Source organism: Pongo abelii, chromosome 10 (assembly GCF_028885655.2).
Source record: "Pongo abelii isolate AG06213 chromosome 10, NHGRI_mPonAbe1-v2.0_pri, whole genome shotgun sequence".
NCBI classification, from domain to species: domain Eukaryota; kingdom Metazoa; phylum Chordata; class Mammalia; order Primates; family Hominidae; genus Pongo; species Pongo abelii.
In genome coordinates this window covers 16690115-16708721 of record NC_071995.2, presented here as the reverse complement: position 1 = coordinate 16708721, position 18607 = coordinate 16690115, and the positions used below count along the sequence as shown (strand labels likewise).

Genomic DNA, 18607 nt, shown 5'->3' with positions numbered 1-18607 from the left:
CATCAGGAAAGCTAGATCCTAGATCAGAGGTTCTCATTCCTGCCCACACAGCAGAAGCACCTGGAGAAGTTTTAAAATGCATGTTTCTCAAAGTATGAATTTCCTTGGCTCCATTCATGACCCCTGAAATCAGAATCTCTGGTAGGAAGATCATTGCAACAGTTCATTAAACAAGCTTGTCAGGAAACTCTAATGTGCAGCCCAGGTTGAGAACCTTGTTCTAGACTCTATGTTTTGACTTTAGTTATTTGTCCTTGGGCAAATTTCTTATGAATTTGACCTTTCTGGATCTCGATTTTCTCACCTTTAAAATGAGAGGTTTGAGGTTAATGAAGCTTCTTTGTACTTAATAATCTTTATAGTTTTCTAAGCATTTACAATTTCTCTGAGTTAACTTTCGAATGTTTATTTGCTCTGTTTCTCTTGGCTTATATCTGACAATGTACAAATAATGGGGAAAAGGCAATGAATCCGTAAACACTTTTTAGTGATTTTTGACAAAAGGGGTGACAGACAAAAGTTCAATTTGAAAAGTATATTCTCTACATAATTTACTAGCTGCTGGGCAGACTAAACGTTACATATACAATAAATAGATTTTATGGATTTTTTTTAGAGCCACGTTAAAATTTAAAAAAGAAGAGAAAAAAGTTCCATGCTATATTTCCCTGTCTTTAGATATGTAGTTTCCTCATTCTAACAATGACTTTTTTGCATATGCTTCCATTAAAGTCATGACTGCAGAATAAGCTGATGATTTCAAGAACGCCCCCTAACTCAAGTATTTTTACCAAACACCTTGCTGAGCAATTTAATATGCCAGGCCCCTCATTTCTTTATTCTAGCGATGGCAATATAACCTTTGTCTTGCTTCAACCAATTTTTCCCTGTTAACATATCTTTCCAAATTAAAAAAAAAAAATCATTTTTTTCATTCATTTGGCTTATAAAGTAATCCTAGAAGCCTGCAAATTTTTTTTTTTAAAAAGCAAATAAAAAAATATTCACCCATGCAGAGGAAAAGAGAACACAAGAGAATCGCCTGCTCCATTTTATAATATTATGGTACATTGTGTAGTCTTGTGTCAGTATTTATTATCAGTCATTTAGTTTATGATAGAGAATAACTTTTGATTACTGATGCTTGTAGTATTACTCACTCTGTCTTGGACTGTTTGAAGATCTGTATTTTTATTACAAAGTCCAATAAAAACAAAGTGAAAAACCCATAGGTCCCAAAACTGATTCCTGGCTTGTGCTATATGTCACTCCTTTCCAATCTAAAAAGTTATTTCCTTCTACTGTTAGTATCTGTCTCTTGCTCATAAGCAAATTTATCTCCTAATGCCTCATTCTTTATTTTAGCCATTAATCTCCCATTGAGAACCTTACCAAATGCTTTTTGCAGATAAAAATATTTAATATCTACTAGATTTCCCCTATCCACAAAACTATCCAACACTGCTGTGAGGGAAAAATCAATCTTTTGTACCTGAATTCAAGTTTACTGGGTTTGAGTCAAAATGTTTTTCTCTAACTTCTTCAGGTCTTCTTAACAGAAAATAATAAGACCATAGAGCAAGAATCCTATTTCTCTTTGCTTTGAATTGTATCCCCCAAAAAGAAATGTCAAAATCTCACCCCCCAATACCTCGGGAAGAGACCTGATTTGGAAAGCGGGCCACTGAAGATGTCATTAGTTAAGATAAGGTCATACTGAGTAAGGTGGGCCATGACATTACTGGTTTCCTTATAAGAAGAGGAGAAGAGACACAGAGACACACAGAGGGAAGACAGCCATCTAGTGACAGAGGCAGAGACTGGAGTGATACATCTAAAGCCAAGGCATGTCAAGCATTGCTGGCAAACACCAGAAGCCAGAATAAGCAAGAAGGGCTTGCCTATAGGTTTCAGAGGGAGCATAAGCCTGCTGACACCCTGACTGCGGGCTTCTGGCCTCCAGAACCTTAAGAATACATTTCTGTTGCTTAAGGCCAGCTAATTTGTGGTACTCTGTTACAGCGAGCCCAGGAAACTAATACACTCCTCTTTTCTATATTTTGGGGCCCTGTGTATACTGGATTGTAATCTACTCTTAAATTACACACACAGACACACACATGCTCTGTGTGTGTGTGTCTGCATATGAAATAATTTTCTCTTCTGCACAGAATCACATTAACTCTGAAAGAGAAGGCATCTCTAACGTTTGCTGAGTCTGTCTTAGTGTAGCTCCATCAGGCTCACTCAGCCTGTGCCTCAAACGTCTCTTACCTCCTGATGTGGCGCACCCAATTTCCAGGTGATTCAGACACTGACGAAATTCTTCCTATAAGAACTAGCTCAAAAGCCATCTTCCCACAATGTCTAAAAGTTGGTCCTAGTCCTACTACTTTGAGTTAACAGAGAAAAATCTTCCTTTATCAGGAAAATCTTCCAAGTATCTGAACATATTACAACCCCAAGGATTTTCCTCCTCCTAATTAGATGTCCACTTTCTTTCCAACCACTCTTCATGAGAAGGGTTCAATTTATCTCATCCTGTGCTGTGACTTCCCTCTAAATATTCTGATACCACTTCCATTCTCCCATACCCCTCCATCCTCCCTACTCTGTTCCGTCATTTTCAGACTGCCTTCAGCTTTAACATCTCTCCTACTCCTCCATCAGGTGGAAAACAGAAAGATCTGCTTTTCTTGTCACTCCCTAGCTGGTCTCTCAGCACCCTAGGTAAGAGAATCTGGAAAAAAAGTACAGAACTCAAGTGGCAGTTGTATCACAACCCTGGTTAATTTTCTAAGTGCATCACTACAGGGACATCAACAGAGTAGCTAAACACAAAAAACAGTGGAAGCTGCCTGAGAAGAGATCTTCTAGCTCTGGGCACCCTACCTTTTCTTTCCAACAAGGAGTTACTGTGGGCTGATCATAGGCAGGTGGCCCCGGGCTTGCTGTCATTTTTCCCTTTTATATTGATTTCATGTTCACCAACCCCTATAAATTTCTGCAAACACCTTGCCTCTCTATAGAAACACCTTGCCATTATGTCTTCCTTCTCTTGCCCTCAATAGAAAAGTAAAGTGCAACATACAATCTCATTCAAGGCCTCTAGAAACACATCTGTGCCTCTAAAAGTTAAACACAGCTTATAAATATTATCTGATATACAGATCAATTGCAGGATAGAGAGCAGGACTGCGCATTAATAAAAGCATGGGGTTTAGAGTCAAAAGTCCTTCAGAAAATTCTGCCACTTATTCAACGTGTGGCCTTGGTCTAGTCACTTAACTTTTGAGCTTCAGGTTTTCCTCCACTAAAAGATGATAATAAGATACCTCTCCTCCCTCCCTCCCTCTTGGGATTACTGCAGAAAGAATTTATAACCTACCAACTTCACATGATTTATTACTCTTTTTTCATTTATTCATTCAATAAATATGCAAAATCAAGCATCTACCTGGTACAATATACTGAGGGATCCATTCAAGGATTCCAATTTCCCACCATTTTAAGAATTTTCTGGCTGGGCGCGGTGGCTCACGCCTGTAATCCCAGCACTTTGGGAGGCCGAGGCGGGCGGATCACGAGGTCAGGAGATCGACACCATCCTGGCTAACATGGTGAAACCCCGTCTCTACTAATAATACAAAAAATTAGCCGGCCGTGGTTGCAGGCGCCTGTAGTCCCAGCTATTCGGGAGGCTGAGGCAGGAGAATGGCCTGAACCCGGGAGGCGGAGCTTGCAGTGAGCAGAGATCGCGCCACTGCACTCCAGCCTGGGCGACAGAGCGAGACTCCGTCTCAAAAAAAAAAAAAAAAAAAAAAAGAATTTTCTAATAGATCAGTAACCACGTGGCACAGATATTAAGGAATAAATAACCAAGAGTTAATATGCTAGGAATTACAGATAAAGGAATAACAGAATCTCAGACACGTGAACACGGGTCTAGCCTCTATGTCATGTGCCAGAATTTCACTTAGAAAATAAAATCCCTTAATGTTTAAAGGGGAAATACAGCTTTATTTAAAAATTGGTTTTTATACAAGTTGATTACAGATATATCTACTGATGCCCCTGCACACATATGCATGATACCTGAATCTATCAGTAAGCATGTACTAGGCACTTACTACGTACCAGTCTTTGCACCTGTGAATTTTTCTAGGAAAGTTAGGTCTGCAATAAACAGTTCTGTGATTTTGGAATATGTTGGGCTACATTTTTCACAATTTCATACAATAAAATTTTACACAGACCAGAAAATATGCCACATAAAAAACTAAGCTTTTTCTTTTCTCTCTTTTTCTTTCTTCACAGAAGCCCAACCATGAAGAAACAAAGAAAACATTTTATGTTTAAATGTCTGTCATATACTCAACCTTTTCTTTAAAAGGATATGCATGTACCAAAATACACCATCAGTAGTTCCTGCATTGCTGGGAAGCCAGAAAATACGATAACTTCTTTCCTCTACAGTGCTCTGTGTTTTCCACTCAACAAAGGATAGCAAGGGGCCAGGTGGGGGTAAACTTTATAAAATTTTTGCTTGGGGACCTGAATTTAAATCTATTCCATGGATGAGATAGCAAATTAATTAGTTTTCACCCTATAAGTAGTCTAATTTCCAGGGCTAGTTTAAGGAACTGTAAATAAATTTACACTTTAAATCTTTTATCTCTTAACCCAATACAAACTATGGTCTTATGCTTTCCCCAGTGATGAAGTTTCAGTTGTAGCATACCTTTTCATAAATTAAATACTTTTTCCTATGAAAGACAAGACCATATTAAAAAAAAAAAAAAAGGCCACAACACCACAGGAGTCTAGATGTGCCATCTGGATCAATACTCCTTAAGTATACAAAGACTTGCAGCCTAAGAGGAGGGATTCCATGTGACTTGTGACAATCTTTAGAAAAATAAATCGACATTGTCATTTACTTTACTATTTGATGCATATTTAAATTTTCAAAAATATATTTTTTAAAATCTTAGATATTAATTTGCTATTAATCACCACATTTTTTTAGTGTTTTGGTTTCATTCAGTCAGCGTTTCCCACTACTTTTCCCCTTTATTTTATTTTTTAATGGCTTCCCCTATATCCTCTTATTTCTCTGCTTCCTCTCATTGTTTCTGTATTACTTTGATCTTATTGGGTTGAATTTTGAATGTTCCCTCCCCTGGATTCTACCTTTTTCATGTTTCATTTTCTACACATTGCAAAATTCCAGCCAAGTTCAAAACTCATTTTGTATTCCTTCAAGGTCTGCTTTTTCAAGCCCCATATTTTTGTGTTAGTACTCTTCCCACAGATCTTCATCAGCAATTCAAACCTGATGACATTATGATTGCATCTTTAGTGCTTTTCTACTCCAACCTTATTTATCATGCCTGCATTATTTCCAAAGATAAGGTCTAGAATAACTTCAGAGCGGAGCTTGTTAGCTGTTGAGTGTGTGCGAACAGTCCACCGCTACTGAAAGATAAAGCCACTTTTCTACATTCTGGCATTATTCTTAATGTGTGCATTTGCTAGGCTGAAATCCCTTAGCAGTAGATTGACCTGCTTTAGACTTCTCTTTTCTGTAAGTATGTTTCCCTATCTTATGTCCTATCATCTTGTTCTTGGATTGTTCAAGGAAAAAAGTATAGCTCTCTTTTTTCTTCTCTGATTATACTCCCTTCAAATTGTTTGCTCCTACTTTAGTTCCTCCTGTATTTGTACTTCCCTCACCACATTTCCACCAATGTACATGGAAGATCAATTTTTCTTCAACCCCAAAACCAAAGCAAAAAGTTCTCCCTGGTTCTTCCTTGCCTCCAGATCCATCTCCACATTCTTACAGATCATTAATATCCTTGTCATACCTTACATTGCTTTAGAAATACAATATCCTTGTTAAAATATAAATTATCTCTCTTTTTGTACAACTAAAATAAGAGTTGCTCTCTAAAATAACATGTTCAAACTCTACAAGATTTTGGCACATCTGGAAAGAGGCATCTAAATTTTCAAATTTCTTTTTGCTTCTTTTCACTTTTCCTTATCTCTATCTTTTTCTCTCTTTCACTCATTCATTGGTGTATATGGAAATATATTCTTAGGCTCTACTATATGCCAGGCTTGATAGTAATCACAGAGGAATAAAGTTAAGGAAGGTGTGGTCCTTAGCCTAGGGAAGATCACAGTTTTGAAAAAAAAAAAAAAAAAAATCTAACAGGTAAAACAGTTGATGCTGATACTATGTTACAAATGCTACTGGTATTTACAACTGTCCTAAAAGTATAATAGCATGATCAATTAATTCTGCCTTTGTATAATCAATAGGAGGTTTGACAGAGTACAGAAATTTTATTTAAATCTTTTAAAATAGCCAAGGAGTGAGGACAAAGCTGTAACAGAGGAACTGGTAAAACAAAGACAGAAGTACCTGGAATGTTTCCAAACATCAATAATGACCATATAGAACAACAGCAAAAAGATCTTTCTGACTAATATTCTAATTGTATCATATAAGAGTACCTACTTCATAGGGTTGCTGTGAAGATTAAATGTAAATGTGCAAAGATCCTCAAAACACTGTCCAACTCACAGTAAATGCTCAAAAAACTTGAGCTATTATGACATTGTTGTTGTATGATAGATTAGATTAGATATTTTTCATCTATTTAAAATGCTCTTATTTGTTTCTGGTTCCTGCCTTGGTTCTGGATAATTACAGCTGCTGATTAAGTGACTGTCAGTTAAAAGATTTTTATTTGGATACATGTCTGAAGAGCTGATGTTGCTGCTATGGCATCCAAAATAAAAAATTTAAAAGAATTGTTACATAAACATGGCTAAAAAAGAAACTATCAACAGAATAAACAGACAACCTACAGAATGGGAGAACATTTTTGCAAACTATGCATCCAAAAAAGGTCTAACTTCCAGCATCTCTAAGGAACTTAAACAAATTTACAAGAAAAAGCAAACAACCCCATTTAAAAAGTGGGCAAAGGATATGAACAGGCACTTTTCAAAAGACATACATATGGCCAACAATCATGAAAAAAAGTTCAACATCACTGATTATTAGAGAAACGCAAGTCAAAACCACAATGAGATACCATCTCACACCAATCAGAATGGCTAAAATTAAGAAGTCAAAAAATAACAAATGCTGGCGAGGTTGTGGAGAAAAAGGACCTATTTTACACTGTTGGTGGGAGTGTAAGTTAGTTCAGCCATCGTGGAAAACAATATGGCGATTCCTCAACGATCTAAAGACAGAAATACCTTTCGACCCAGGAATCCCATTACTGTGTATACACCCAAAGGGATATAAATCATTCTATTGTAAAGACACATGTATGCATATGTTCATAACAGCACTATTCACAATAGCAAAGACATGGAATCAATCTAAATGTCCATCAATTGTAGACTGGATAAATAAAATGTGGTGTATATATATGCACCATGGACTACTATCCAGCCATAAAAAAAGAATGAGATCATATCCTTTGCAGGGACACGGATGGAGCTGGAGGCCATTATCCTTAGCAAACTAACACAGGAACAGAAAACCAAATACCAAATGCTCTCACTTATAAGTGGGAGCTAAATGATGAGGACACATAGACACATCAAGGAGAATAACAGACACTGGGGTCTTTTGGAGTTTGGAGGGTGGAAGGAGGAAGAGGATCAGAAAAAAACAACAAATGGATACTAGGATTAACATCTGGGTAAGGAAATAATCTGTACAACAAACCCCCATGACACAAGTTTACCTGTGTAACAAACCTGTACTTGTACCCCTGAACTTAAAAGTTAAAAATAAAACTAAAAAAAAAAAAACAAACAAACATGGAAAGTAGTGTACCATAAACATATCATTAACTGGACCACATCTAATTGTGATTCTCAATTAATCATTCTTTTTTACCTTTCTTTTTGAATACAGAGGCAAGTGTTAGCAAAGTAAGTTCAAATATAAGATTCATTGAACAATTCTGCTAATATAGTAAGCTTTGGAATCAGTACAGAAATAAATCCAGCTCAATGTCATTTGTCTCCCCTACAACTACACCAAATGGTTTTGAAGGGTTATGCTTAAAATAATGCCTTGAGAGAGTCTAGAAAAAAAAAGATTTCATTATGTTTCCTTTCTTATTGACGTAGGATGGAGAAGGAAGGTATATTAATATTATTCAATAACTTGCAAAGTATTTTATTTACAGTTTATGATGCACTCACATACCTTGCTGCATTTGAATTGATAACCAGATTAATTTATTTGTTCAAGGTCACAAAATATGCAAGATAGAACAAGAGTTCTGGTCTTCTTACTGACTGTGTTCCTTGCTCTAAAACATTTTGAAAAATTTCTAAACAAGATTAAACCAATAATCCTTATAGTTTAGACTACTAACATTTAGTTGACCAAAGCTGTTTAACAGAATTTTACTTACAATGATGTATAATACCAGACTAACATAGTTAGGTATCTCTACCTGGTCTCCAAAGAATTTTTTTTTGTCCATAATCTAAATGGCTACAAAAATTATAAAATAAATTATTATGAATGTAATGACAAACGGTTTCCCTTTGAGATTCTGATTCTAAATTAATGGGAAAACAAAAACAGAGAAGAATAACAGACATAACAGAATGTCACCAAACTTGCCCTCCTGCTATAAATAACAATAAAACTCAGGCACTAAAAAATTAAAAGCTCAAAATACAGACCCTTGAAATTACCCAGCTGTACAAATTAGCACAAAAGGCTTTAAATCAGCTGTTACAAATATACTCAAGTACTTAAAGGAAAATATGATCTCAACCAGTGAAAAAGTGGGGACATGTCAGTAGAGAAATAAAAATTATAAAAAAGAATCAAACGGAAATTCTAAACTAAAAATGTACAGCAGCATACATTTCACTGGATAGGCTTAAAAGCCGATCTGAAATAGAAAATAAGGATCAAAGTGATGGCGGCAGTGGCCCATCTGGAGCAGCCACCGTGGGGATGCCAGCTGCAGCGGGGGAGGCGTGGCTGGGGCTACACACTCCGTGGAGCTGGTGAGGTCTGGGAACAGGTGGGAGCTCCACCCTCTACCATGTTGGTAGGGCAGGAGCCCTGTGCTCCCAGGGGCAGCTGCATCCACCCAGCCACATCTCCAGACCCAGGCACTCCTGTGCTCTTAGGAGCCTGGGAAGCCCTCTACCCCTGCAGGCTCAGAAGTACCTGGTCCCACTCCCTGCCCTCTCCCTACTCCTGGCGCCTGCTCCACTGAGGAGCAAAGCTGTGGCTGAGCCTGGATGCTGCCGCAATCTGGCTGAGTGTGCACGCATTCAGAGCAGCGCTAACACACCAGCCTCCCACCGCCTTGGCCCCCTCTGGACTTTGGGCGACAACAAGCATAGGAGAAAGGCAGAGGGGCCGAGAGCAGCTTGGTGCGGATCTGCAGGCGCCCCTCAAGAGTGAATAGCCTGGGTGCCGTGGACAACGGGATGATGGTGGCAGGAGGCAGACAGGTTCCTAGGCAGGAAGGGATGGGTCCCTGGTGAAGCCCCACCTTCATGCCAGGGATGGCCTGAAGCCTGGGAACCAGGCTGCCAGGTCTGAGTGAAGGCCGCAACCTGGAGTGAGAACTTCATTGATGACCATTCAGGCAATCCGATAGTGCTTTTTCCAGGCCCATCCATGGCCGCCCATGGACCAATCAGCATGCACTTCCTTCATTCTGAGCATATAAAAACCTCAGACTCAGTCAGACTCACACACTCACAGGGACGACCTGCCTGCAAAAAGGAGCTACCCACTACAGGTCTCCTCTCTACTGAGAGCTGGACACTTGTCGGGATGACCTGCCTGCAGAAAGGAGCTACTTGGCTTTGGGTCTCCTGAGAGCTGTTCTGTTGCTTAATGAAGCTCCTCTGTGCCTTGCTAACCCTCCAGTTGTCCAAGTACTTCATTCTTCCTGGACACAGGACAAGAACTCAGGACTCATCAAATGGCGGGACTGAAAGAGCTGTAACACAAACAGGGCTGAAACACGCCCCCGACTCATCACATTGCAGGTAATGAGAAGGAAGAAGGAGCTGTGGCCCTTCTGGGAGCCCAGAATTCAGGGCTCCCCCAGCTAGGCCTGTGACATGCCGTAATACCCTCTCTGGGGCTCTGTGGTTCCTGATGTCTCCAAGTTTTGGGGCACCATTGTGTTCCCCTTGTCCAGATGCTGGTGTCCGCAGCAGAAGCTGCTCGTGGTACGTCTGGTCCAGCCACAGCCTCGCATGGAGCCTGCACCTGAAGCTGCCCGCCCTTTCGCAGCCGATGTGCCTGGCAGTGCACAGTGGCTGGACCCCGCGTGCACTCACTCACACATCCCTTGCCACTCTGCGCCTGGCTTGCCCTTGGCAGCTGTGTGACCCAGGCCAGCAGTGCGAGCCAAGTGCAGCCTGCCGGGCCGAGTGGGTGGAACAAGCCCAGCAACCAGGAGCAAAACTCAAGCAGAAGTGCACGGAGGTTTCTGACTGGCAAAGCGACACCCTAAAGATCCTGTGACAAAAGAACTTGAATAAAGATCCATGTAACCAATCAGGAGAATAGAGGAGAAAAGAAGATTAAAAATAAAACAAACAGGACCTCATTAACCTATAGGATAATATCAAATAGTCTAACACTCATGTACTTGGGGTCCGAGAAGGAAAGACCAATAGAATGGGGTACAAGATGCATTTAAAAATATGGTTTTAGGCTGGGCACAGTGGGTTACATCTGTAATCCCAGCACTTTGGGAGGGCAAGGTGGGCGGATCACCTGAGGTCAGGAGTTTGAGACAAGCCCGGCCAATATGGTGAAACCCCGTCTCTACTAAAAATACAAAAATTAGCCAGGCATGGTAGTGCACACCTGTAATCCCAGCTACTCAGGAGGCTGAGGCAGGAGAATCGCTTGAACCTAGGAGGTGGAGGTTGCAGTGAGCTGAGATCACACTATTGCACTCCAGCCTGGGTGACAGAGCCAGACTCTGTCTCAAAAAAAAAAAAAAAAGTACATATATATGGTTTTGAAAATGTCCTAAACTGATAGAAAACATCAACCTCCAAATCCAAGCAGCTCAGAAAAGTTCAGGATAAATACAAAGAAAACCATACTTAGGTCGGTCGTGGTCAAATTACTGGGAAAACAAAAAAGACAAAAGGAAAATATTGATTGACCATAGCTAGAGTAAGATAAGATGTTACATACAAGGAAACAAGAAGAAATGGGATTCCAAGAAATGGAATGACTTATTTAAAGGCTGAAATAAGAAAATGCTCAACCCAGAACTCTATATTCAGCAAATTATCCTTAAAACATGGGGGTGAAATAAAGACATTTTCAGATGAATAAAACCAGAAATAACTCATCACCAGCAGACCTGTACTGCAAAAAATACCCGTGGAAGTTTCCCAGACTGAATTATACAAGATGGAAACTCATATTTATAGGAAGAAATAAAGACTAAAGTGATACATTTAGGGAAAACATAAAATACTAGCTTATCTTAGTTTTTTCTTTGTTAATGTCCTCAAAAGACAAGTGACTGTTAAAAATTCGTATCATTGTAATAAGAGGTTTGTAATATATATAGAAAAGAACATTAAAATAACTCAAAGAACCAATGAGGATGTAAATTAAACTGTTGTAAGGTTCTTCCATTTGTGACATGTATAGTGAAACAACATTAATTCTAAGTAGACTGTGAAAAATTAAGGATGCAAATTGTTAGAGCAACCACTTAAAAATTTTGTACAAAGAGTCTGCAGATAAAAAGCCAACAGAAGATACAAAATGTTACAAAATAGCTAATGAACCCAAAAGGTTGCAAGAAAAGAGGAACCAAAAATAGATTCAAATAGGAAAAAGTTTGCAAGATGACAGACTTAACTCCTACTGTATCAATTACATGAAATGTAAATAAATAAAACATTCTAAAAAGTAGAAACTGTCACAATAGATTAGAAAAGAAATGCCTCCAAGAGATACATTTTAAATATATAGCCACAGATGGGTTGAAAATAAAAAGATGGAAAAAATATATACCATGCAAGTATTAAACACAAGAAAGCTGGTGTGGCCAGATGAACATCATTAGTAGACATTCAAACAAGGACTAGTATCAGAGATAAAAAGGGACGTTTCATAATGACAAATGTACTACTTCAACAGGTAAACATAACAATCCTAAAGGTATATATACATAACAAGAGAGCTCCAAAATACATGATGAAAAAACTGAGAGACAAAAGGGATAACCAGACAAATCCACAAACATGTTTGGAGACTTTAACACTCTCTCAGTAATAAATAGAACCAGTAGACCAAAAGGAAAACCAAACTATATCTGCAAAACATTATCAACCAATTAGATCTGACATTTGCTCTAATATCTGAAATACACATTCTTTTAAGTGCACTTGAAGCATATAACTAAATATAACCATAAAATGAGCTACAAAATAACTGTTAATTCCAAAAGACAAAAGATTCTTACAATGGATACTCTCTGAGGATAACAAAATCTTAAATTATAAAGCAACAATAGGATAATAGGATATCCACAAAAGCACAAAATATTTGGAAAGTAAATATCTCATTGTAAATAGCACTCTAAATAACAAAAGAGATCACAAGGGAAATTAGAAAATAACTTTAACTGAAAAGTAATGAAAAAAACAACAAAATAAAAACTTGGCTCTCTGAAAAGGTTAATAAAATTGGCAAAGCCCTAGCGTGAACAAGCAGAGGAGGAAAGAAAAGCAAAAACAACAGGAAAGGAAACAAAAATGACCGATATCAAGAATAAAGAAAGAGAAATAACTACAGATCCCACAGATATCAGAATGGAAGAACATATTATAAACAACATTATGCCAACAATTGTAGCAACTCAGTATACTTACACAGTGAAATACTTCTAGGCAAACTCCTTAAGATATCCTATCTATTATTTTTAGTGAGGGCAAAACAAACCAAAAACAAAGCACACAAGAGTTCACACTATGTGATTAGATAATGTTCTAATACTGGCAAAGCTAAGCATGGTGATAAAAGTAGAAAAGTGGTTGCAGTGGGGACAGCAGGTGACCTGAGTGGAGGTGACTATAAAGGGACACAAAGATATTTCTAGGAGGATGGAAATGATCTGTGTCTTGAAGGGAGTAGTGGTTACAGGTGTTTGCAAACTGCCAAACTCATCACACTGTCTACACAACACCTGAATTTTACTGAATGCAAATCTACCTCAATGAAATTGATTTAAGAAAAATTTTTTTACTCCACCACAGAAGCAGAATACAGAATTTAGTCAGAAATTTTTAAATTACTTTTGGGGGGATTAGTTTGTGCAAGTTACATATAAAATTGGGACAAGAATATAAGAAATATTTCAAAATATTTAAAGTTCGTCAAAGAATACTTCAATTCTATTATATACCTTCTTAACAGAGTAGGAAGTATAAACTATAGGCCAGGAAGTATGCTACAAGGTTGCATATGTTATGCCTCACAAAGATTGTATCTTTCATTCATGATAAAATCTGGCGTGTGCCTTGGGAAATAGCCATGTTACAAGTGAAAAAGGAATAAATCTGGAGCCAGACCAGGGTGTTCAAATAGTGATACAGGTTATTTATTAGCTTTGTGACCTTAAGCAAGTCACACAATCATAGACTTCTTCCACTCCAGGACTGATGTGAGGACTAAGGAATATTATTTCAATGTACCTGGTAAAGCACACCATGAATACAGTTTTATTACTCATAGTAAGTGCTCAATAAACACTGCTTAAATGAAGAAATGAAGTGGATAAACAACATGAACAGAGAAACAAGCAGACATGAAGAAATAAAGGGACATGTTTATAATCACATTTTTTTCTGTGGACAGGATGGGTGGAGGGTGGGACAGAGCTTCCAAAGCATGATGACCTAATACCACATTCGTATCATGAGTAGTAGGTGCCGTGCGTAGGACAGGGTTGGCTGACCTCCCAGAATGAATACACTTTCATTGTGACCAGGATAACAGCTGGGGTAACAGGTATCACAAGATTGGCTCCAATGTGACCCTGAGGAGTATCTCAGCTTCATGTGCACAACCAACAGGGTGGCTACCACAAAGTATGTACTAAAAGTGGTTGCTGTTATTCGTTTCCAAACTTTTACTTTGTTACCCGGGCTAACAATCACTTGTGCTGGCAAGCAGCATAAAAGGGGGCCTACCTGTACACCAAGTAGCCTCCAAGGGGCTTTCCCAGGTTCCTAAGAGGCACAGTGAGTCTTCTACTGTGAATCTTTGAAATGCCAACATCACTGATGAACAACTGTTCAAAGTGTTCCATCCCTTCTCATCCTTAGGTTTTTCTGACATTTTGCTCTCAGACAACAAGTGCAGATATTTTCTAGATACCGCAGCTGTGACCAGAGCAACAGCACCATTGATGACCAGTAGGCTGATTTTCAGTAGAGTTGCAAGGAATGATCTACTAGGCCTGACAGAGCACTCAAGAAGTACACAGGAGTATGGCTGGCCCAGATTCAAGACCAAATATAGGGCCCCTAGAAGGACACCTAGAAATTCAACACTCAATCACAATGTCATGTGATAAGTTATATGATAGGGCTTTTAATTGAATGCTGTGGGGACACACAGAGGAGATAATGGGCCAAACAGTAGGGGGAGAAGAAGTGTAAGGGGAAATAATTCCTGAACAAGGTAGTACCTGTGCTGAACCCCAAGATGTTGAGTTATTTGAGCAAAAGGCATTCCGGGCAGAAGGCACAGAACATACAAAGACTCAAAAGGTTGGATGGCACCATCTGCAGAGAACTGCAAGTAATTCTACACGGCAGGAGAACATGGTGTGAAGGGAAAATGAGATGGCAGAGGCACAGCCAGGGTCTTAGGAAGGACGTTTTTAAAATAAGAATCAAGGAATGTATACTTTACCATAAAGATGAAGGGAAACCACTGAAGGAATTTTAAGCAAGCAGTACCATAATAAAATTAGCATTAAAAAAAAATTGTGGCGACAGTGTGGAGAACAGATTGGAGGGGAACAAAAGTCAAGAAGACAGGGGAACAGCTGAAGTAATGCCTATGGAGGAGGATGGTGGCCTCAGACAGTAGCACTTAGAATGGAGGGAAGATGTGCCAGACACAGCAAAGAGGTCTAGAGAGAACTCTCAATGCTTGTTCACTGATTTACGTGAGGTGAGAAAAGAAAGAACCAAGCATGACTCCTAGGCTGCAAGCTAGGATGTCTAAATGGATAGACCTGCTGTTCACAGAGATAAAGAATAAGTCAACTTATATTTGAAAGTATAAAAATCAATGATACTGCACTAAATTTTAAAACATTAACACAAACAAAGGCAGAGGCTGTCTCGGATAGTATGGATACATATCTCTGAGATAAATGAAAAGCTTAAATTCAGAGAGAAGTAAGTCAAAGAAATTCCTGTCTAACATATGTTGATGAGTGAATAATCAAAGAATAAAACAGAAGGCAATTCACTAACAAGAGAGCCATCTACTGCCTTATAAGCATAGTGCAGCAATGAAATGCCACACACACACAAAAAAATATGTGGAAGAAAGCCAGGAGTTTTTGACCACTTCACATTGAACATGTTTTTACAAAATATCGGATTCCTCCCACAAAAAAATTCCAAGTGGTTAGCACGTTTAATAACAGCTAAATGCTTTCACTTACTTAATTTCTCCTAAAAACATCAATTCAATAGAAAACATCATTTGAACATAAAACACTTACCTGCCATCATTGCTATCATACTGGCTTTATAGACATTAGTAAGAGATCCAAGTTCTCCTGTCGCTAATATAGTTTTAAGATGAGCCTCCCCACAGGCCTTGCGAAACTGACGAATCTCATCATACAGGGCTGGGGAAGAAAATAATTGAGGCAGTTACAAAGCAGGCAAGTGATAACATAACTTGGCAGCCGTTTAGAGCTGGTGGAACCCATTTCACATTTAGGAAACATAAAACATTTGTCACTTTCTAAAAATCACCCCAATTTAACATTGCCTGGAGCATTCTGTTGCAGTTCACATCCTGTTACAAGGAATGCTTAGTTTGCTACCATGAAACCGTTTCTAAGCCCTGGCCTGAGGTCCAGAGACATAGAGCTTTTTAAATATCATAATGACATGCAAATTATAAATAATTTCTGTCTTGTCCATATGATGGTTGCTTGCAATAAAAAACAAATGTAGCTACCATACATACAGTGGTGTACCCCTTTGCAAAGTAATAAAAAAAAATCTTAGGTTATTAATTCTTCCATTCACAAGTAATAGGTTCTTTGGTTGGAATATAAAGCACACCTTTCTAGAGTTATGTTCATGACAATAAAGACACAGCAGCTTGCCCCACTGCCTGCCAGAGTATGTTTATATATCTGACTAAAAAGTGTTAGGCCTGGCCAGGTAGTGTTGGATGCATGTGCACAAAGCCATCTGCAGGGAGGCTCAGAGATGCTGCCTTAAATCTATTAACCCCTGAGCCCATGACCCCAGTACCACATCTGGCTTTGGAAGGTTCCACATTGGGCCCAGATTTATTTCATATTTCATATTCAAGGTAACATTTTATATGAAAGGTAACAGGATTTTAGTAAGCAAATTAGACCAAAATCATGAGTATTAAATCTTTAAAAAATTATTTAAGTCTTTTGTCAATGATACCAGTGAATTTCGGCTTTTAAACCCTGTTTCAGGCCGGCCACTATCATTTCTTGAACTCAAGCTACTGCCATGGTAACAAGACCAAGGCTTCTTCTTTCCTTCATATTTGAGTATCTTTCATAGGAAGTAGGTTTTTTTGTTTTTTGTTTTTTGTTTTTGAGATGGAGTCTTGCTCTGTCACCCGGGCTGGAGTGCAGTGGTGTGATCTCGGCTCACTGCAAGCTCCGCCTCCCGGGTTCACGCCATTCTCCTGCCTCAGCCTCCCGAGTAGCTGGGACTACAGGTGCCCGCCACCACACCCAGGTAATTTTTTGTAGTTTTAATAGAGACGGGGTTTCACCGTGTTAACCAGGATGGTCTCGATCTGATCTGGTAATCCGCCCGCCTCAGCATCCCTAAGTTCTGGGATTACAGGCGTGAGCCACCGTGCCCGGCCCATAGGAAGTAGTTTTATAATCATACGGAGTAAACCAAGCAGGAGGGAAACATTCACAATAAGGGTTGGGGTAAGCATTTCTTAAAGCTAAAATGAGAGTTCTATAATTCACAGGCTTACTAAAGTACATTTAAAACATGAAAAATTAGTCTCAGTTAAAACCACAAGAGTTATAACAGCCAAATAAAACTTGGCTTCTCAATCACAGAAAACATGAACTTGAAGCTCAGAAGTGAAAAATGAAGAGAAATGAAAGCAAATATTCTATTCCAAGATGCTCAGTCAGTTTAGAAAGTTTGTTACCACTGAGAGATGGTACCCACAGAAGGTTCAATAAAGAACAGATTATTTTCACAGATCCTTAGTAACATGCAGTTCTGAGTACTAGGGATGATCTGAGATGCCACACCACCTACCTTACCCTGCCCATCTACCTAACCTGGGAGAAAATCATCCTACTTATGCCTCCAATATGACAACCTGTGTAAGAATGTTAAAAATAGTAATAGACTATGTAGCAAAAAAAAAAATTACATTCTTTTAATTCAGAGAATGAATTGGATGGAATGACATTTCTTGAGTTATTGAATCTAAAAAAAGAAACTTGTTCTCTAAGAACAAGTGACAAGGAAAATCTTCTGATCTAAAAATCCAAGAACGCTAATCCAAGTTAACTTGTGATTTAATTAATGATTTTCTTCCACAAAACAGTGTTGTCATTAAAAGCAGGCTTTAGAGTCAGACAAATGCAGATTTAAAACCCAACTCCATCATTTCCTGTGGGACCTCAGGCAAGTTATTTCTGTCAGCATCAGCTCCATCCTTAAAGTGTCAATAGTATTTACTTCACAGGGTTACCAGGAATGAGAGAGAGATATACAAAGTACTTTGCACACTGCCTGACATGTTATAAGCACTCGAAAAGTTTAATTATTAAGTTCAGAATTCTAGTAAAATGAATTTCCACTAAGTGTTGCATTATAAAAGTCAAATCTTATTTCATGGCCTGACCCAGTTCCAGTAACCAAAGTTCTGTTGCATGGATTACTGCTTACAATCAGCGAGCCATCAGACAAGGCTGGAAAGTATTTTATTACAGCAGTTGTTAAAGTGAACTTTGGCCTGTAAAACAAATTCTTAAAACACTGATCACAACCATACTTGTGAACAAAAAAAACCATCCTTTTTCTAGAGTACTACCTTCTGATGCCAAGTGAATTTCTTGAAGTATAGTTAAAATTAACCAGGAAAACCAGAGGTATTTTATGATTCAGTCATTTGGAAGTTATACTTTTTAATCCATGATCCAAACAGAATGAATCGAAAGTGGTCACTTAGAGCATAACTAGATTTGCAAATATGCAACCAATGCCTTCTCATTCTTCAACTGCCAATTTCTAAAATCATTTTACTGGCCTATTTTAC

At 38.6% G+C, this 18607-nt stretch overlaps 1 protein-coding gene across 4 annotated transcripts in view; it reads right to left on the bottom strand.

The window, feature by feature from the left end:
* The window catches only part of DERA (deoxyribose-phosphate aldolase), a 358665-nt gene that overhangs the window by 271898 nt on the left and 68160 nt on the right, over window positions 1-18607 (bottom strand). For all 4 annotated transcript variants that reach the window (XR_010135729.1, XM_054526891.1, XM_002822988.6 and 1 more), the window contains exon 6: window positions 15813-15941. Coding sequence is in view for 3 of the 4 variants with exons in the window: in XM_054526891.1 (XP_054382866.1) it covers window positions 15813-15941 (129 nt within the window). In the remaining variant the exon portion in view is untranslated. The remainder of the gene's footprint in view (window positions 1-15812; window positions 15942-18607) is intronic.